This window comes from Lineus longissimus, chromosome 12, assembly GCF_910592395.1.
Source record: "Lineus longissimus chromosome 12, tnLinLong1.2, whole genome shotgun sequence".
In the NCBI taxonomy this organism is placed as follows: Eukaryota; Metazoa; Nemertea; class Pilidiophora; order Heteronemertea; family Lineidae; genus Lineus; species Lineus longissimus.
In genome coordinates this window covers 2,364,015-2,386,013 of record NC_088319.1, presented here as the reverse complement: position 1 = coordinate 2,386,013, position 21,999 = coordinate 2,364,015, and the positions used below count along the sequence as shown (strand labels likewise).

At 42.7% G+C, this 21,999-nt stretch overlaps 1 protein-coding gene across 2 annotated transcripts in view; it reads left to right on the top strand.

The window, feature by feature from the left end:
• LOC135497378 (metabotropic glutamate receptor 3-like) overlaps positions 1-21,537 on the top strand; it is a 209,424-nt gene extending 187,887 nt beyond the window's left edge. Inside the window, exons 2-11 of one of the 2 annotated variants that reach the window (XM_064787232.1) lie at positions 6,222-6,370; positions 9,554-9,724; positions 10,202-10,346; positions 13,065-13,207; positions 13,293-13,580; positions 13,949-14,054; positions 14,539-14,690; positions 15,068-16,172; positions 18,229-18,265; positions 18,638-21,537. In XM_064787232.1, the coding sequence (XP_064643302.1) occupies positions 6,222-6,370; positions 9,554-9,724; positions 10,202-10,346; positions 13,065-13,207; positions 13,293-13,580; positions 13,949-14,054; positions 14,539-14,690; positions 15,068-16,172; positions 18,229-18,265; positions 18,638-18,722 (2,381 nt within the window). In that variant the 3' untranslated portion in view covers positions 18,723-21,537. Of the gene's footprint in view, positions 1-6,221; positions 6,371-9,553; positions 9,725-10,201; positions 10,347-13,064; positions 13,208-13,292; positions 13,581-13,948; positions 14,055-14,538; positions 14,691-15,067; positions 16,188-18,228; positions 18,266-18,637 lie in introns of both variants that reach the window. The other variant, XM_064787231.1, reaches the window with a different exon arrangement.
• The last annotated feature ends 462 nt before the right edge of the window (positions 21,538-21,999 follow it).

Here is a 21,999-nt window from a genome sequence, read left to right as displayed (position 1 = left end):
TTTTCGAACGTAAAACCTAAAGGGATAAAACATACATGTAATTGAAAAATGTTCCTTAATAAGACTTTCCTCATTTCGTCAAAGCCGTCATCTGATTATTCATGAGAAAAGAAGCTCCAGCAATGTTTAAAGCCTTGAAAAATAAAAGACAATTTCCAAATCGATAAGAAATCGATGATAATTTCTGAGTCATCCAGATCGTTGGTTTTTTTTGTCGTTTTTGTTATGCTCATGTGCTAGGTTTTGATAAGATCAATTGTATGAAAACGACAAATTTCCACAGCTACCAGCAACTTTGTTGTTTAGCGCTATCGAGGGTCTGATTATTTTTTGTAAGCTTCCAATAAAAGTCATTCTTTTCTGTTTTTAAAATTGTTCCCGAGACTTACAGGAAGACAGTTTGGCGGGGTTTCATCACAAGTCCTAAAAGAAAACAACTTTGGAATTGAAATAGATTTGATCTGATTCTGATAGCGTCACATCTGTTTCGACCAATTCCCTAATGAGTAGTGAGACAAGTTAACATTTGAAATAAGTTTGATATTGGTAGCCCCGGTGTCAGCGTTTCCCAGCGGGTATTGCAACTTCGATGGCGGACAGATCAAGCCTCGATATGAATAATAACAGCCTCGGTTTGATTGATGACATATCGAACTAGAAACATTCAGTAGATCTCAAGGGAGACTTAGACTGATTTTCATCTTAACGAAAGTACATGTAGTTTGTTTAGGTTGAAGGGACGTCTTGAATCTTAGCGATATTTTCGTGACAGTTGAGATGACAGAAAGCACGGATCAAGTGACCATTTAAATTGCGGATCTTAATTGGAATGGTTTGATTTGAATATGTCAAATTCAAAAGGGAAATACAGGATTGGTCGTATATAAACCATGACTCACCATTAATTTAGGCCGACAGTAGTGTCGAATTCTGAGTGCTACCCGTCGCCTTTCTGTCACTCAGAAACATACCTAGTCACACCGGTGTGACAGCGGATATAGTCCCCCTGGAGTCATAGTCCGGTAGCATTGTATTTGACCAATTAAGCAGCATGATCTATTGTACCGCTAACCCTAAGCAAAACATTTAGAAATGCGGGCTATTGTTACACGGACTATCAGCCCTAGGACAACTATCCCCATCACACCTGTAATCATAGTGGATTTGGAACTGACTTCACCATCAAATCGTTTGATAACCATTAAAGCAACGCATGAATCTTTTTTTCGTTGCAGTTAACTGCAGTAGCAAATTACTCGGGGAGCGGGCAAGTTGAAATGGGATATACCTCGAAATGCATGGGCCGAAAGATTGAACTCTGGTTCTCCAGGTTGCATTTGATTGTGTACACTTGTACTGCTTGATGCATTGCGATCATTTGAGTGAGGTTAAATCGGAATGTCTGATCAGGTATACGGAGATACCTACTACCTCTAGAAAACTGCTGACTATATCCATTGATATTTTTTTATTGTAGGTAGTCTTTGGATGGTAGATTCACCGCAACCAACACGCACGCAAGACACACAAGGCAACACACTAATACACATTCTCTGCACGCATATTATACTAATGTCCGTACACACACTACCCGGGTCGAAAAACCCGATAAGATAGGCATACTTTGGCATAAGATATGTTGTTTTTTATACAAAAACGGCTTCCAGCGAGACGTTTATAAAAATGGGGAGTTTTTAACGGCCCGGTTAAAACCTCAGACTGGAATAAGCTTCCGATGATAAATGTTAGCAGTTTCGAGTTCCCCTCGGGCATGCCAGGTAGTTGATTATGCAGCCAATGAGCTGCTTCAAAAGTAATCGCCAATTTAGTTATTTTTACCACGTTCAGTGAATCTGAATAAAGACTTGTGCCACGACTGGATCCCTTAAACTTGGCATTGACACTTACAAGAATCTTTTTAGGGATTTTCGACCAAGGTAGTGTAGTTTTAATGAAATCTATCCTTAAAGTTCTTTCTACGTCTTGTTTTCTAACCATAAATGGGAGTCGTGAAACATTTTCTTATCTGCATCAAGAATACTAACACTTGTGTACACACTAATACATGTTCAGTAGAACCTCTAATATTTACGTGTAAATCATATCTACGATTTCATACCATTCTATCTTTCTCTGCATGCATCTATTAACAATCGTGACATTATTCCAAATAAATGTATTCTAAACAATTCTGAACCATTCCAACTTCAGAGCCTTTTCTTCTTCATGTTCTGACAGTCAGGCAACTAATGTTTCTCACTGTTAATAGGGATTTTTCGCAAATCCCCGAAACGCCAATGCGAACACCTATCTACGAAAGCCCAGAAGGCTCATTCCAAATTCCAAATTCCAAATGCGAAATTCCAAATTCTAAATTTCAAATTCAGTCTTACTCTCATCAGATCATGATGAGAGTAAGATCATGATCGTGTTCATGTGTGGCATCGTGATCAGGAAGTTGGACAATGGAATAGGCGTCCATGTGGGCGTTTCGGGTGATTTGCGAAAACTCCCTACAACTGTAACTCGTTCATGAAGTGACTTTGTGTTGCTTTTGAAATGTTCTTTTTGTGGTGGTACAGTATGTAGTCAGTTTGCTCAGGGGGCATGTCAAAATTAATCTGGGGCAAAAAAGAACACTGTTCGTCATGACGCTTGTTTATCCCTAACCTAGCAGTTAAACGAATTCAGGCCTCGTCCAATACGCGGTCTATTGTCTTTAAACAAAGCCCTCTTACATCTTGGCCTAAATTTCCATTGTTCTTCTGTCTTTATCAAAAGGTTATCAGGGCAAAACTTGATAACATCGACCCCCACGAAACTACGTGCAAGGTGGTCGATAGGCTGAAATCGGCAATGACAATATAAAGCGTAATGACGCGAAAAGTGCTTGTTTGTTTTGCTTCAAAACTAATTTGACATTGTCCCTTTTGCCATAAATGAATTATCTTTCTCCAGTCTTCAGCTAATTAACCAAAGTTCCTGTAAACCAACTCCACTTCCACTTGCTGTCGATGTTAACGATAGAATTATGACAAGTGTCTCTATAACGGAAGCGCCTTGTAAGGTGTGCTCTTTGTTACCAAAGATGCATTAGCAATTTGTTAGTACATCCCATTAACGCTAATTCATTTCATAATGCTAATCTACACGACCTTCACGATCTGCTGCCAGGTAAAACCAGGGTTGGCCTCGATTTGTCACGTGAAGACTGCAGCATTCGCTGAGTTCGTTCTCTCGTCAGGTATCAAGTACTGCGCATGCTTACGCGGGTTCGAAGTAGCGACACGCCTTTTCAAAATATGATAATTTGTACTATGCGAAAGTGTATTTACGTTATATTTCGTATGTTTCGTTTAACAACCTCCCGACCGTGCCTGGCCTGGAAACCATTAGGAGTTTAAAGGCAATATCTACTTCAATGTTCTCGAGTGTGCCACCCGCCCAACCAACCCTCGCAGCAGTGAGTGGTCGGGCCGGGTGGTGACCCGCCAACCGGTTAGCCGATTTTACGCTTCGATTGTAACTCTTGGAGCTCGCGTTCAACTCGAGTTCCAATCGAATTCGGCCCAGAAGTTTGATTTTGAGTACGGAATATTCCATAAACCCGTTGTTCGTTCAGATACAAAGACCACTGTGCGCTTATACAGATATCCTTGTTTCTGTCGGCGCCAATGAAGTTATCGACAATCGATCGTGTCCAGGATATCGGCCAGTTTCCTCGAGTCTTCTTTAATTCTAGAAAAGAGTGACGTTAATAGTATGCAAACAGGGACTCGATTGCGCGGAAATATGCGCATTTAAAGAGACTGGCCCTTCTACCCCTGTTATTTGTGTATATATACCGGGAATGAATGGAGATTGTCGGGCATGAGACACGCCAAATGAGAAAGTTGGCCCGAGGCTGCAACTCTCTGGCCGCGGCGCCAATCACAAACTGACAGTCCCATGTTTGCTTTCTCGCTTTCCTTTAGCGAACATCCGGGTCATCCCGTCACCCCTCGGCTCATCCACTCCCACCTTATTAGCAAATACTTATTCATTTTATCACGCCTGGCTGCAGGTCATAGCAGAACAATTTGCCTCTGATTAGCAGGCCATTCCGGCCATCTCCGTAACTCGATCAGGTTAGAGCCGATGAACTCTCAAGTTAGATGGATTAAGTGGTGACCAGGAAGAACCAGCTGACTCCCGGAACGAGAGGGAGTTTGTCAACAAATTGTTTATTATCGAATTCAGCATGCTACGTGCATGATCGATACATCATACTTTTGGTTCAACCTAAGCTGATACCAGGGTACTCATGAAGTATGACGTAACTTCGGCTCCAACGCGATGGCCAACTATTGCTGCGATGCGAATGAATGAATGTATTTTAAATTGTCTGGCGGATGGGCTTAAATCAGTACAAGCATTTATTTCATGTTCGGCTCAATTCTGTATCCGTTAAGAGAAAATGGTGTCATGCAGGTTATACCCCTGAGAGGATTTTTCATATACAATTCCAAAAAAACTCCCACAGCTAAAAAGGTGCATCCATTAGTTGATAGCTGGTGCTCTCCAACCTCCGTTAGAAATGTGGGGATTAGACTTCTTCGCTTGAGGTGCACTATCCTGCCGCAACATTTTAATTCAAGACACAAAGTCGCGCTTCAAAACCGCGCCTTCGCCAAAAGACATCATGGCCTCAGACAAACAAATTGGTATTTCGTCGACATAGGATGCCCGTCACGGATTTAATTTAGTTAAACACCTCCAGCAGTCAATAACACCACATGCAAATTCAAGAGATTACGTCGTGGTTTGAATTATTTATATCTTCTTATGATGAGAATTTGAATTTCTGTTGTGGATTGTTGCAAGTTCAAGAGCTCTGTGGTGAAGGTCATGGTCTCTACAGAACCCTATTCGAGAGGTGGTAAAAACCATTGTCTACTATTAAGTGACTATTCGGGCAAAGATGAGTTAAGTGCATGTTACACCTCTGGCACTAAATACTCTTTTCTGCAGGGGCTCGTTGATGTAGCTTCGCCCGTTTACTCAGAGTCAGCCGCACCCCACTTTCCTCCTCCATGGAAAGAAGTTGAGGACCTATTTTTCTCAAAATTTGAATAGACTCACCGTCTCATACAACAATCCGTCGGCATATAGGTCGGTCGGAAACTTTTTCCAGGGGGGGGGGGGGGGCACTGTTTATTGTATCACTGGGATCGAAACAGGGACTGTCTGGAAAGCATCAGTCCTTAATCGTCAGCAGCCACTCATCACAATAGTAACTCGCACCGTCTATTGTGGGGACTTTTCTTCAACACCAACCAATGAAAATCAATAAAACTGCTTTCAGCATTAAAAGTCAGCTGCAAAAAGTCAAGAATGTTGTGAGAACACACCATTTGTCTCCAAGGAATCAATTCGCCGATGCATCTTTTCTCTTTTTTTCGTAAAACATTACACTTCACTGTGGGCTTTCACTCCTGATAAAAATCAGCCCGCGGTATGAATTCGATTCTTACGTCGAGTGAGAGGCATAAAAACGCTTTTTATGCCAAAGTTGTTCACTTCGGTTTAAAGTAGATACAGTCGCGGGATAGAAAGTGAAAGCCGAATTCTGTTCAGTGCACATCATTTGAAGACCATTGTAGAGGTACGATTTAAATCCGTCCAGCACAATTTGTTTCTTGTTCTTTTTCACAAAATGGGGACATCTGAAAAGTTTCTGCTGAAATGATATTCTCTGTACTTCACTGAAGAGGCTTTTACTTCTTGGGGCAAGGACCCTCAACTCAAAGCCGACAGGGTTCACTTGGTTGAGTCTCAAAGGCGACTCGAAGTCGGAGTCGGAGTCTTGAAATCCTAAAGCAATAAGTCTGGAGAACTCCTTCAAAACAAAGTTAATGCCAATTCAAATGGCGGGAGTCAGTTCTTTGTTTCCTAGAGAACAGACTCCCATCCTTAAGATTGGCATTCATATCATTTTGAAGGAGTTCTAATTGTTTGAGGATATAGTGGCGCCTTCGGTCAACCTTTAAGGATTCTAGAAAACAAAGGCGACTCGAAGTCGGAGTCGGAGTCTTGAAATCCTAAAGCAATAAGTCTAGAGAACTCTAGAAAACAAAGGCGACTCGAAGTCGGACCCATCTTACCTTTGTCATTGTTTTTACCCACCGACATAACTAAAATGCAAAACGAATTGACATTCTGTCTTGTTTCTTCTTTTTTAGGTTCCATATCGAATATAGGTGGCGGTGCGAGCGATTGTCAAGATGGCGACGATAACACGTGGAAGAACATCGTGGGGGTGGTCGGTGCTGCTTCAAGCGTTACTTCAATACAAGTCGCTAATCTGCTGAAGCTTTTCAAAATACCCCAGGTAAGCTTATATTCATATCGATCTTGAAGGTGTCATCGCAGAAAACCCGAAAACTCATAAAGGGTTGACCAAAGGCTATTCTGGCTAGAATTTGAAATCCTAAAGCACTTAGAACTATTTCAAAACGAAGCGAAAGCCAATTTCAAGGCTGGGAGTCTGTTCTTTGTTTCCAGAGTTCTGGATGGGCCGCACTTCATTTCGAAGGAGTGGCGATTGCTTCAGGGTTTCAAGTTCCAACCAAAATGGTGGCGCCTTCGGTCAACACTTAAGAATCCTCGTTTCCAAAACTTTTTCGCCAATCCAAAGCAAATTTCATGTGTTGAACTTCGTTGGTTTCTCGATATTGTGACCACTTCCAAGTTAAGTGCTGCTCTCTGGGCGTTCATCCTAAACCCACCTTCTCTAAGTTCTTTGAAATAAGAATATCATCGCTCCTTTGAAGGATTATATATGTCTGAGCCATGTTGAAAAGACGAACTTTTCTTCCCGGATAATTCCAGTCGAGACATGCTTCCTTGTGCTGTTATTCTAACAGAAAGGTTATCCGACGTATGGATATTCAGTTAGATAAACTGTCATGGACACCCTTGAGGGTTTAGCAGCTTCCGTTATGGATATCTACCGTATCGCGATATCCTTTCCCCTCTCAAATTCTTGCATCGCATTGCCCTCTTCCTATTTTTTCGAGGGGATATGTCCCCCTCCCCCGAAGAGCGCAGGTAAAACATTCGGCATAATATTCTTATAAGATTTTAAGTAAGGTGTTGTTTTAATTCGATACAGGATATTTTCAATTTCTCTATCGCATCTCCCAGAATACATGATAATATGCAAAGCGATTATTAGCCCAGTGTTTCTTACACCTTTTAGAAGTCGCTCCTTGACCATGTTTTTGTTGGCCTGAGGGGCTCCATCCCATCTGAAATGACAAGTACTTTCCAGTCAGGCATTTGGCCTCAAGTATGTCCATCAACAACATCGCTGGTGATAATTCCGGTGGAGACATCTCTGCTGATCCATCAGGCTTCACTTAAGACCAAAACGGCTTTGACGTGTCTCAAAAGTGGCGAAACACCCCAGGGGAGTCACGACCAAGGGCCTGAGAGGTGACAACTCCTGAAGAGCGGCACATACTTACTAGCAAAGAGAAAAATTCGTTGAGTGGTGGTTTAAGTCTTGGAAGAGAAAATGGTGTAACTTGTTTTTTAGGTACTGTACATAAGAGTTCGATAGAAAGAAATGCGTTGTTTAAAAAAATGTCGGTAGAAAAACTGATGTAACTTAATGTAACTTTTCGTCTAGGTCCATAAGAAATTCAAAGGATTCACCACTGATTCTGAATCTGAATGAACTAAACCCCTGTTTTGAGACAGATGCATTACAATTCATCCCAAAATGACCACCGTGCGCCTTCCGAAAGTTTTGTGAGGTTCGAATACAGTTTCCAGTCTTCTCAAATCGAAATCGATAAGACAATTACAATCCAGCACCATGCAACGACAGTGTTCAAGGTTAATTACCCATAAACATCAAATAACCAACGAATGACAAAGTCACAACCTGAAAGCCGGGAACCTATTTTGCAGTCTGTCTTCAGCGAGAATGCATTGGCACGGAGCATTCATACTTTAGGTGACCGTATGATGTGCTGACCTGCGTATTTCTTATCGCAGTCGAAATCTCGCACTTAATCCAGGGGAATTGCCCCCAGAATTGGGCTTAATCTTGAAAGTGGCACTACATGCCCTTGGCCTTGCTAATATTGCGCGTCATCCAATCTTTTGTTGGACCATAAAGCCCGTCTGAGCGCGCCCAGCCTCTCTAATTTCCGCAGTTACAGAAGCGAGAAATTGCTAGATATATAACTCTTAATTCTCTCGCCAAATATTGCTGATAATTAGTAGTGATTGGTTGATGATGAGATCCCCGTGGTTATTGGGGCCAATGAGGTGATGATTAGGGGACCAGGGAATAGTATAGGGACTCATTGGTGGAGACCTGGAAGAAAGTGCAGAGGTTGCATGGCCAGTGGGTTGGTGGGTGATGGACAAAGCAAAACTAGATCTATTGCGGGAATCGCGGATAGACGTCAGCTTATTCAGAAAAGCGCTGCGCGTATGGTCACCATGGCCTTAGAGTAACCAGCTACTCTAAGCTAGGGCTAAGCTTGGGAGGATAATGGGCCGTTCCTGATACACGTGTTACCAATTCGAAAATTGGATTTTGTATTAAGTTTGTGGTGTTCAAATTTAAGGCTGTGAACTGTTTCGGATCCTGAAATCCCACTCATATCACCCATCAATAAGTAATTCAACTATGCTGGCGTAAAATGTGTGTACAGGAAATTAGAGGATAGTGACTGGTGGGTCTCTGTGATAATTTGAACCCACTGGGCGATGATCAAACAAAACATTAGTAGGGGTGGATAGGCAAAGATCTAGAAGGTTATGGCAAACTTGGGGGCGGGCGGGGGGGGGGGTATTTAGAAGGTTTTATGCTAGAGTTGGATGTTGTAATCTCTCTATATCATCCTGCGATATCTCATAAACCTCCCCAGGCGAAAACTGTGTGAATTCTAGGCACCTGTAGTGACTGATTATAGGTCTCGTCGATCGTATAATGAACCCTCGGGGGCATGGTCTGGCGGCCATGGCATCGGATAGGGTCATTGGCAACGCGCCGGGAGTTAAGGGCAAACCCTTGGGGTATCAAACTTTTAGGTGGACGATGGATTCTCTCTAAACTTCAATCTCTGCATATTTACCGCCAATGCCTCACTGAGCTGGCCAGGCGTAAATGTGTGTACTACACCAGGTAATTATTAGTGACTGATTGCTGATTTAGGTCTCGAATGTAATTTGGACCCGCGGAGTGCGACAAAGGCTACGTTGATGATCGATGAATATGAAAGACAGTGGCACGTCATTAAGGTTATCAAATTGTCGATCTTACCACCCTTTGGCGGTGGGAATTCGAATGATTCCACGAGTACCGATCCAAGTGTCAGAGAGAGAGCAACCCCCACCTTCTGTGGACCGTGCTCTCAGATGACGCCTGTATTAGGCCCAGCTGTTGAGGCTTTCAAATTACAGAGATTTCGCAACTTTGCGACTACCATCCCGACCTCATTTTCGAGGTGAAACCAACTTACTTACTAAAGCCACCTCTTATCTCTCATTTTAGGTCAGCTTTTTCTCCACGAGCGCCGAGCTGAGCGCCAAAGAGCGGTACCCCTACTTCCTTCGGACGATCCCCTCTGATGACGCCCAGGCCCAGGCGATGGTTCAGCTGGTCAAAATGTTCAAGTGGCAATACGTGTCGCTGCTGTACGAGGAGTCAAGCTATGGAGAAAAGGTAAATAAGCATGCTACGATGGCGAAAAATTATGGAGGCCTTACAGGGACAAGTGTTAAGGCACCTGATAGATTCAGATAATGTAAGGTCGATAGCCCGGGACCATCGAAAATAACATTCATTGAGCTTATTTCTCCTTGTTTCAGGGGATGCCTGTTGTGGAGTACCACCTCAGAAATGCCCGTGTCTGCAAAGAAGTGCGCCCCATCAGTGGCTCCAGTGAACAATAGACCGCTTAGGCCTCCTAGCTGAGCATTCCAAGCGCCTCTGCTATTTTCCTCATGCAATCATTGTATTATTTCGGGGGATGCAGGTCGTTGAGCACCATCTCAAGATGGCAGGATTTAGTATAAAGGCAGTGCGTGAAAGACCGCCCCATCAATGATTCCGGTTGGAAAAACATGTCTGCTTAGGCCTTCGATTTGAGCATTCACAGAGTTTCTACGTTTTCCTAATGCAGTCATCGTCTTATTTCAGGGGATGCAGGTGGTTGAGCACCATCTCAAGAAGGCAGGAGTCTGCATAGCAGTGAGGGACCGACTCATCAAAGATTCCGGGGTGGCTTCGGAGGACACCTACGACAAGGTAGTGGAGGACCTGCTGAAGAAGAAAACTGCCAGAGGTAAGGCTACGGGGGTGTAAAAAAAAGTCATGGTAGCGTAGTTTTAAACAGTGTCACTCACTCTCTCTTCAAACTTGACCTATCTATGTCGACTGTGCCACCTTACGGTCCTGAGCCGTCTGTGTCTCAAGCGCTCTCTGCATGGCGGACTGCAACATCCAACCAGCGAGTCCCCTTCGCCGTTTGTCTCTACCAGTCTCCGGTTGCCACTCCGACAATATCTTGGGAAGTCGTCCTGACCCCATTCGACATACGTGTCCAAACTAATCGCTGTGTTTGATTGGCCAGTCGCAGCACTCACGGGCAGAATTTTGTCGCACGTATCAGGGATGACCACCGCAGACCATATTTTTGTCGCATGCGATCATGCATGTTGGAGCTACGAAAATCACTCGTCTGTACGTGTGGCGCCTATAAACCAATATGATTTATGGTTCTAAGGACCTGAGAGTTAAGATTCCAAACTTCACTCCCCTGGCCGCGGCGCCTGCAAAATGAGCCTATCCGATAGCCGTAAGATATCAATTATACTCCATTAGGCAATTAGGGAAACACGAAAAGGTTTTTACAAGCGATTCGATTTACCGGGAAATTGAATGACTGTGTTGAGCCCTGCCCCAGGGAAGCTCTGAGCAAGTGGCGCAGCCGGTTTTAGTGCGCAGTTCAATTTGATTTTGATCGCAAAAGGCCTCCTCGACGAAAGGTTGACACTACACAGCTTGCGGGTTTCCTCGAGCTCTATATCATTCCACTATAAAAGCTTTTTTGCAACCCAAAGCTGAAGGCGCATGTCAAATAAATTTGATGAAAAAAACGGACAATGTTCGACGACTTTGCACTTTCTTTACGACGACGATTTTTGAATGTACTTCTGTTTTCATCGATTTTTAACGGATTTCTAAAGGTTTTTCATGGAAACTTTAGCCTTTGTACAGCTTTAGAATCAGAATGAAAAAAAACCCGGACTATTACCATGATTACGATCGTTCACTTCATTGGTGTGAATGACACAGAGCGTTTGCACTTCCAACGAAAACCATGAACTGGGAAACACGATAGCCAATTTCCATAAGTGGCCATCTTTGATCCCTGTGTGTTTGTCTTCCCATTGTCATTAATTAACTTCGAGATTAAATTCCATTGACACTGCACCGAGAGCAGGGAATTTTGAGGCCGAGTAAACACAGAGCAAGGTCACTACGAACTGAAAAAACTTAACATTTCTGGACTATTCATGTTTGCAAACCGCGAACATTTCGTCGCCGTTTGAAAATAACACGGCGCTGGAAAATCGAGACGTTACCGAAAATTGTCGAGCGAATGACTGTGAAACAATTTTGTGTTTTTGGATATGATTTGTTTTTTCTTTCGAATTGGTTCTATCATTGATGAAAATTGTTGGTACATTCTATAAAAGATGATTTTACGGCGCAGATCCTAGCAATTTAAATTTTCACATTTAGCTAAGTCAGTCTTGAAGACGCTCTGTGACTACTTCGCTACCAGTCGATCTCAAGTAAACATATATCAAATATCATGGATGCAGTGATGTTTATACTCGTAGCGGTCGCCGGAAATGGAAACGTGATAAAAGGGAGTCTAGTGTGGCCAATTAATCATTTCAGAAAATAGATGATTACCAATCCATACACACGGGAGTGATTTTTCTTGGTTCTCATTGACATATCCATATCTTGAACGAATGACTCTTTTACTGAAAGCTAGATGCACCCCCTTCAAAAACATTCCAATAGTACGTCTGATTTTATGATAAAGGATTTTGAAGAACTCTGCCGTATGATCTGTGTATAGTACCTCCAGGTATATGGCACGGCTTAACCCGCCGGCCATGAGAGAATTCCTTTATGGCCCAGTGGTTGGCGCGTTGGCCCCAGAGTGGAAGTTAAGCAACGTAGAGCGCGGTCAACCTTTGGATCGGTGACCGGCGCGTACAATACGATCTGGCAGTGATTTACCAACCCGCCTGCCACCAGCTGTACATGTTATGTTTAAATTATTTTTATTCTCGGCGCCGTCTTCTCTTCCTCTTTCAGAGCGTGCCAATACGTTCATCAATAAGTTGCCCATAAAATGGGGAAACCATCAATAAATACCCACTCACCCGAAACCATTTGCTCGACAATTTTCAGGAAAGTCTCGACGACATGTCTCTATCCTGGTTTTGCCGGCGATTTTCTCTTCGTCGCGAATCCCGACAGTCAAACTTGGACAAATCCGACGTCCCGAATAACACCATCTCCCTCTCAGGCCGCGATTTTACAGAGTTCGCGTGTAACGAGTCACTGTTCACTTTTTATGCGTGTCATGAAGAACGAATGAGACACTTTGAACATGAGGACTGCATACGATTCACGAGGTCACTTTTCATCCTCACGTCGTGTTTTCAAGTCAAAGTCAGCACGGTGGATACCTTTGCAATACAATAGAAACAAGGCCCTCCCATTACAGTGTTGGAGGGGTACAATCGGATAACAAAATAATAAATGCGGACCTTACACCCCTCAAAATGAACTAATCTTTAGTATGTTTCTTTTGTGTCGTCATTTCCTCTCCAGGGAAGCGCGTACATTTCTTAAGCAAACCGATACCTTAAGCCGACGTGGTCAGTTAACTCGTGACAAGTGAAACTTGAACAGTGACAACGTGAACCTATGTAAACCCAGCTTACATATAATGTTCACCGCAATTACTTTCCAGGCGTGATTGTTTTTGGATCAGACCAGGAGGTTGCCCAGCTGATGAATGCTGTCAGGAGAAACAACGCCACTGGCCAGTTCGTGTGGATCGGGTCGGATGGTTGGGGAGGGCGAGAGCTGGTTTGGAAAACCAGGGAAGCACAGGTATGTAAACTGGTCTGAAGATTCGCCTCATTTATGCATCTTGGTCCAGTTTTTCAAATGTTTCAGATATTCATGATGTTTTCAGGTTGAGGGTGCAGTGACGGTCCAACCGCTAGCGAAACCGGTCAAAGCTTTCGACGACTACTTCCTGAGCCTGAAGCCCGACAACAACACGCGCAACCCCTGGTTCATCGAGTACTGGGAGTCGTATTTCAATTGCAAGTACCCGGACAGCCCCTACACGCCCCTGAATGAGGACTTCGTGATCAACTGCACGGACAACATGACCCAGTCGTACGAGACGGGCTACATGCCCGAGGCCCAGCTGCAGTTTGTCAGTGATGCCGTGTTGGCGTTTGCTAATGCTATAAGGGTAAGATTTCTTCCACATGAAGATTTAACCGCTTTGTTTTGATAATAGAAAGTGATTTCGATTCAAAACATGTCTTGAAATAGCTATAAAGTTCGATTGCTTTAGGATCTCTTTTAAGTACAAGTATATCACCACTCGTGAGGAGGGAGTATAATCCAGCTACTCACGTGATACCCATGATAAGCGATGTACAGTTTGAACTACGCACACCAGTATATCGTCGAAGATTTGAGAAACACTGACAATACGTAGTATGCTTGGTAGTAATCATGTTGCAAGACTCGCCTATGATTGCGACTGTTGCGAATACGCTGTCTGTTTCAACAATTAGCAATATCTTATTTTTCCTTTCTTTTCCGGTCGTCAAGAACATACAGCGAAAGTTCTGTCCTGGTCAAGTAGGTTTGTGTCCAAAGATCGACCCCATACCCGGGAAACTGTTGTTGGAGGAACTAAAGAAAGTGCATTTTAGAAGTAAGTAATATTGCCCATACGGCTCGGTCGGGAAGGCCAGATTAATGTTCCGAAAGTGACCAACAGGTGTCGGACAACTCTACTACACGTTTAGTTACAGTACATAAGCACTTTTCGCCTGTGTAAGATTATTCTTCTGTATCATCAAGTCAAAATAACACACCTGACTTCACCACTCCAGATCACATCGCTCACAACATCATGAATGACGACGTAATATCGAAATTTTGGACGTCGTTTAGACGGCATAGTAATGTAGACCAAACGTGGAGAGTCGACTTCTTCGACCACATCGAATCAGTCAAGACCAGACCAGACCAGATCACATACGTGCGCCTTTAGACGGCATATGCCAATCTACATCGGTCTGGATTGGTTTGGTCCGGTGAAACGGCCCTAGTATGACGAATTTTGTCCGTAATGTGGACGTAATCGTGAACTGCTGAGTCGCTTAACCTAACTATTTTCCAATTAACCCTTTCAGGTTTGTCCGGACAGGATGTGCAGTTTGACAAGAATCTTGATGGACCACCGCGGTATCGGATTCTTAACTTTCAACAACCGAAACCTGGGGAATACAAATGGCAAGAAGTTGGATTCTTTACAGAGTTCGAACTCACATTGAAAACGACCGAGGTTTGTTTTGCTATAAATATAAATCATGAATATGCTAATGATGCAAATTGTTAGTCATTTCGCCTGTTTCCATTTCAGCGTCTCTATGTGGTGAAGTTCTGTTAGCTGGGAATCAAAATGGCCGACAATATGGGGGAAACTTGCTTCCTTCGCATTGGTCGGCAACCACTCTTGGAGGAATTCTCTGAAATAAAACCTTGATCAAATGCTGGCTGCCAGTCCAATCTCTGGTGTATTCGGCAACCAGACTAATATTACGTCTATCTGGTTACCAGTCTAATCTTTCATGTATCCGGCTACCGGTCTCATTTCATGTTTATCCGACTACCAGTCTAAAGGCCGACTATCTGATTGATGTTACGTGGTCTTTCTTTCAGACAAATGACAGCCTTCTTATGTTCCGGCTAAACGAACCGACTTTCCCGGCCTCTTACTGCAGCGCCAAATGCGGACCTGGCCAAGCGAAATACTACATCACGGGGGACAAATGCTGCTGGAATTGTGTCAATTGCACTCGGTGGCAATACCTAGCAAGTGAGGATATATGCAGGGAGTGCGACTACGGCACCAAACCTGACGCGCGCAAGACTACGTGTATTGAGATTCCGCCGGAAGTGATGCAGCAAGATAACCCAATCGCGATCGCTGCGCTAGTGTACGCATCCGCCGGGGTTATAGTGACCGTCTTCGTCATATGTGTGTTCGTTTTGTACCACGAAACGCCCGTTGTAAAGGCGTCAGGCAGGGAATTAAGTTTCGTGCTTCTTGTGGGAATATTGCTAAGCTTCGGAATGACGTTCTTCATAACAAACAAACCATCCGATTTGATTTGCGGATTGCAAAAGTTTGGCATAGGATTATGTTTCAGTATATGTTACGGCGCCATTTTGACTAAAACCAACCGTATTGCAAGGATTTTTCGCGCTGGAAAACGAACGGTCAGGAGGCCGAAATTTATTAGTCCTTTGTCGCAGTTGCTGATATGTTCGGCGTTAGTAGTAATTCAAGTAGCCATCGGGACTTGCTGGATAATTTATCGGCCGCCGAAGGCGGGGCCACATTACCCCACCAGGGCGCAGCACCAACTCGTATGCAAATCAGCAGTAGGATTAGAGTATATGATTGGCTTAGGCTACCCAGTACTTTTAATAATCATTTGCACAGTTTACGCAGTGCTGACCCGCAAAATACCCGAGGCCTTCAACGAATCTAAGCACATAGGTTTTACTATGTACACTACATGCATCATATGGCTTGCCTTTGTCCCTATATATTTCAGTACCGCAAACAACATCAAAATCCGTTTAGGAACTTTATGCTTTTCTATAAGTCTGAGCGCGACGATAGCCCTGATATGCCTGTTTACGCCAAAACTTTATATCATTTTACTGAGGCCGGAGCGCAATGTCCGTCAGTCCATGATGTCTTCGAAGAATGTCTCTCTCTCCAAGCAGAACTCTTCCCACAGTCGCGTCGACTCAGGTACTCAGTCAGATGGTGAGCTTCTATCGCAGACACATCTCTAGCTTCTTGGAATATCAAGGGTTAAAGTGATTAAAGTCCACCGGCTTGTGAAATTCACATGCGTTTTTTGGGTAAAGTAGTTGAGGGTAGGTGTAGAAATAGGTTCCAAACTGCAGTACATTTCGAGGTGATAAAGTAAAGCGTGTCTTTTTGCGGCCATTTTTTAATTCAAGATGGCGGTCAATACAGCGTCACGAAAACTTTGCAACTGGTAGTTTTCAACCTATATGGTCCTTTTCAACTATCATGTTTGAACATTTCAACTACTGAAAGACGCATACAATAGAACGACTTTTACGAACACCAGCCGATACACTCAAACGTTTCCCGGCACTCTGGTGGAGACAGTGTTCGGAAAAACTATATGAGATCAATTGACCGTTTACAAAACTCCACACAATCTCCACTACTGCACTACAAGTTATCGCAATGTTCGCTAGGTAAGATCGTCACAGTGGATGATATCCCACGTGTAACTTACAAGATATCTAAAAAAGACATTTTTCCCGGTGTCACATTGAAGAAATTGGAAGTTTTGGGTAGCAACTTTAAAGTCAACAAAAAATGGTTTCAAGACTTTGCAGGCCGGGACAACGCATCACAAAGTTCGGATGTCGCAATAGTTAACCCTTGATAAGACAGGTTGCATCTGTAGCTAACTTAGCACACTGTCACTTTAAATTCATATGCTTTTTGCTTTTGCTGCAAATTGTCGACTTTGGATGAGTCTCGCACATAGTCAGATTTCCGAGATATGTATTTTTTTCTATTTGATTTTTTCTCCTTTTTCGAAAGTGACCTTACCCACTTCACAGGCAAAAGTCTCCGTCATATATAGAATCTATTAAACGGTGATTCTATGATAGCCTATTACAGATTCTTCGATGGAGAATTTCAATTAAAAATCTATGATGAAATCACATGGGCCGATCATAGATTCTTTGATAAAGATTCTATCAGGGAAACTTTGCCTGTGTACCGTCCTTGTAAATCCCTCTTTTTGCTTAACTTTAAAAATTGTCCGTCTTTGCACATAACTTAAGATTTCTAAAACATTATTGTCGCTCACCTGTAGGTTTTCGATATTCAATGTAAGGTAGACTAGCTAGTTAATGTTTTTCTTTATTGTTTTATTTTTTTCTGTTCTCTGAATAAACAATTTTCAAAAGATCTCGTTATTATACCTGAGGATACCAGTTGTAAGTTGGTTTTCAAGTGCCATTTTTTACAACAAAATAGTCATAAAGCAAGACTAGGAAGCTGATGGAAATGCATCGCGACAGTCGAGCTCAATGCTGTACACCATGCACACTCTCATATTGGTCAAACCATATTGTAAAATTGTACATGTACATTACTGGAAAATTATAAGATCAAGCTGACAATCTTACGAGAATACCTTTGGGATGTTCGATCTGGATGACCACCTTCCACTGGCGTCCTCAGCTCTATCTGTTTATCAAATCATTTAGTCTGTTAAAGGGACAACTATGACATGTGATTTACCTGACCAAGAGGATAATGTGCCAACTTGACACCCTGCGTCGCCACTGGTAGTATTATACTGATGCCATTCTCTGATAACGATGTTCACCAGTGTTGGAGGGCAGTTTGGGGGCCTACCTAGCGAATCTCAGGCAGGCCTAATGTTACACCCCGTTCTAGTGCATTGTTTATTGCAGTTCAAAGAGTTTTCATTCATCCTGTTTGGAGAAGTTACGGTCCTGCTGGAAGCCGTTTTTGTACAAAAAACCAACATATCTTATGCCAAAGTTGGCCCTTTAATATGTCTTACGTCTTTCGAAATATTTCTTAAGTCTGTTTATACTTTATTGAGTCTGTTTTTGTGCATTTCTCTCAGTCTGTAAATCCATTATTGCTGAAGTTAAATATATTCACTATGTCCATTTATCAATTTCTTAAGTCATGTAAGTTTGTTTTACAATGTAACCCTTTTTCTTTCAAGTCGCATGAGCAACCCTTTTATTTCCTTTATTTCTCCTTTAATCTCTAGCTTACTCACAGTACACAGAACTTCAATTTTACTCGCGGTAAGTATATGCGATTGAATGTATCATGGACATACACGTATACTCCATTCTCGGATCAGGTCGTAGGATATTCTCTCTGCCAACACTGATTTTGACTGCACCGTAAGGTCCCGGATGTAGTACTGTCGCGTGATGAAAGCCAAAATGTGCGCTCATTGGTTAATTTACTAAAATAACTTGTTGGACGTTATGACATCGTATGCACTGCACATGCCATATTAATGTATGCCAGGAATATGCAGGTAGTACCTTCGTGTACATTGCATTGTACCTAAATGTACCTGGCATGTGCATCTATCCAAGGTACATTCCAAGTGCGTGCAGGTTGTACCTAATGTATATATTTTATTTGAAAATTCCTATCCTTTCCAGAGCTCGAACTCCATCAGCGACTGAAACCCTCCACCTCGATGAGCAGCGGCCTCTCGCGGTCGACGAGTGCAACTCAGACCTATAGCAACGGCACCAGCATCAGCACCCAGACCCTAGACAGCATAGGCCAGGAATTCGATGACATGGACGTACAATTATAGCAATTACAGAAAAATAGCACCAATATAAATCATAGCATTGGCACTTGTACAAATTATTTGCACACCGTGGGACAGGAATTTGACTACATGGATGTCTGGTTATAGCAAATGTTTTTGTGTTTTAATTAGGATTTTTTTTCAATTTATGTTGCTTCCTAAATGTACCCCATGTGCACTTGTTGGGAGTATTGTGGACATGGATGTGTGGTTACACATTGCAAAGAGTAGTAATATGAGAATTTACGAATAGCATTCCGCGAAGATGACGTCACTGCAGCTGCTGCCCTCTATTTCCCCATCGCTGAATTACAGGCAATGTCGGACAAACATGCGGTTTCGTAATGGATTCAGGCTTTCTAACTAGGGAAGTTAGATTCAATCTGGCACATGTCCGAGTGTTGGAAATACAACATAATTGTTCTGAATATTTCTCTCTCTGACTCTATGGTATCATTCATGCTAAAAACAATGCAGGGTCAAAGATAATTGACTTCGAAATAAGCTCAAATGCGTAGAAATAAGTGTCGATGTCCGCCTGTCACGTGACTAAAACGTCATCAATATCTTATGCAAATGACCTTGTGAGCTATAAATAGTAACTTCGCGGGATGCTATTAAATGCTTTTGAAGCTAGGATGAAGAAAGCCCCAGGCTGTGTGTGTTCAGCAGCTTTCTTTTTGTGTCACTGATCAACGAAGTGTCCTCACCCTTGTCCATTACAATCCCTTTGAGGTGTTTTGTGCGCCAACGAAAGTCTCCAAGTTGACACACAAACACTGCAGGATAAGTGTACGTCTCCATGAAGCTGGCTGGACAACGTTTTGTGACCAAGTCAACGATATCGAATGAGGTTATCTTGATGACCTCGGCAACATTGACAATTGAATCCTTTTTTTCCACTTATCTCGTAGTGTCTCGCAGTGTCCATGCACAGATTTCGATGAAAATATTCAAACTACATGTATTTGCTTCTGGTAGAACCTCACAGCACGGTCAAACTATGTTTCACAGAGGCAGTATTATGTATGATGATATTTTAAAGGAAGTGACTATTTGGCAAGCCCGGCTTACCAAACAGCGACTTTTTCTTGTCCTGAATGGAGAGCCGAACTCATTAATATGAAAGTAAAGTCTCCAGCTCGCCAAACAGGGTAGATTTTTTACCTGTTTGGCAAGCCCGGCTGGCAGAACAGGGTGGCTTTTTAGTGCTGTTTGGCAAGCGGCTCTCCAAACAGGACAAAAAAGATGCCTGTTCGGCGAGCGGCTTGCCAAATAGACCCGGTGTGACGGGGATAGTAGTCTTAGGGCTGATAGTCCGTGTAACAATAGCCCGCATTGCTAAATGTTTTGGTTAGGGTTAGCGGTACAATAGATCATGCTGCTTAATTGGTCAAATAAAATGCTACCGGACTATGACTGCAGGGGGACTATATCCGCTGTCACACCGGCCTATTTTAAATTGTTCACATGACGAACGTTACAGCGTTCTCACAATAGTAATTACCATGACACGTTTAAAAACGTCTTCTGTGATGTAATAGGCCTAAGTGGTCACGGTATTTGCAACTCAATTCAGATTACATTAGATTCATTGATGCCAAATGGCTTAAAACACACAGGGTGTGTACTGCCGTGGTAAAGGTGCCATGTAACTGAATGCTGTGTGTGCTTGTGTTCCATTCGATGTGCGTGGAATTTAGAGAGTGTGTAAACAGTGCGAACCAAAAATTTAGTTGGAATGACAGACTCAGAGAACCAAACGCCTTGAAAGAGTCACTTATGTCGAACCAGAGTTATTATCGGTATACCGTGATAATTCGGTCCGATTTTTAATGTTTCCCTTTTTGGGGCATTTTGATGAATGGAACTACCAGTATAGGGTGGAAGGTGACTTGGCTGCCGACAGCCTGGTGATAGTGCCCTGGGTCGCTGCCCCGGGTAATGCCCTTGATAATGCCAAAGGTCCCTCAACACTTAAACCGAAATCATCAAAGAATCCTACAAAAATACTGTAAATATAGTGGAACTGTACGAGAAACTGAAGATCTTTAGTTAAAAATATTTCATTTCATGTCAGTTCAATTGGGATTGTCACACTGGCGTTTTCTGCCCTCACGAGTTTTGTGTCTGTTTGTTCGTGGTAGTGAAAGTGCGAGTGAATGTTAAGTGAACTAGCATGCCCCGATGAAGCATCTCGCTCCCTTGTTTGAAACTTACAAAAATACGAGTGAATGTATTATTTTCTTAAACAACTTTTAACTCTTGTTTGTCTAGAAATGTGTCATTTTGTGAAGAAGAGATAGTTTGATATGTTTGGCGTCCTATATCGAGACCATTGCCAAGTATACTTTTTGATTTGATTACAAACGCGATTTAAGTAGTTAACCTATCCATGACATATTGTTGTTTTATTTCTCCCACGATAAATGTTTGACTAATGAAGTGCGCCTAATCCAATCTTGGACTTGAAGGTTGTACACATGCCCGGTGCGCTATTACCTTCTTGTTCAACTTCTGTAATGTTTTTCAGATAGATCAAGTCAAAAGTTCTTGGCTGACCTCTTGTCACTAAACTGTAATAGTGTGATCACAAATAGCAATGTTACATTGCCTTGGTGAGCCGGTGTCATAGTTGACCGGTTTCAGTTGACACTGTGAAAGAGCATTGGTTGATAATCTAGTGTCGTGCAACACCACTATCTTTTCGTAAATGTGACTCGCTCTACCAAAACTAGGCACTTGTCGCATCTGAACTTGACAGGTTGATACGGACTTGTTGTTCATTTCCCTATTGTAGACCTTTTGTGAAATCTATTACAAACTGATTTGGTTACATTTCCCCAAAGGTCTATAATAGGGAAATGAACAACAAGTCCGTATCAACCTGTCAAGTTCAGATGCGACAAGCGCCTAGTTTTGGTAGAGTGGGTCACAAATGTGATCTCGTCACATTCCTGGGTTCAACCAAGTACCCTTGGCCAGAACGATATGAAAACCACAATAAAGATACTGAACAATGTTCATGTCATTGCTCAACAATCTGACCTGACTTGCGCGATGCACAGATTTCGAATTTTCCAACCTGATATTTTGTTCTAACGCTTTTTGGAGAAGTGTAACGTTAGTGTACCTCTTAAACCCCACAATTTCACCATTCTCAAAACTTGGATGAGTCTATCTAGTTACCGGAAATCTCTTCAC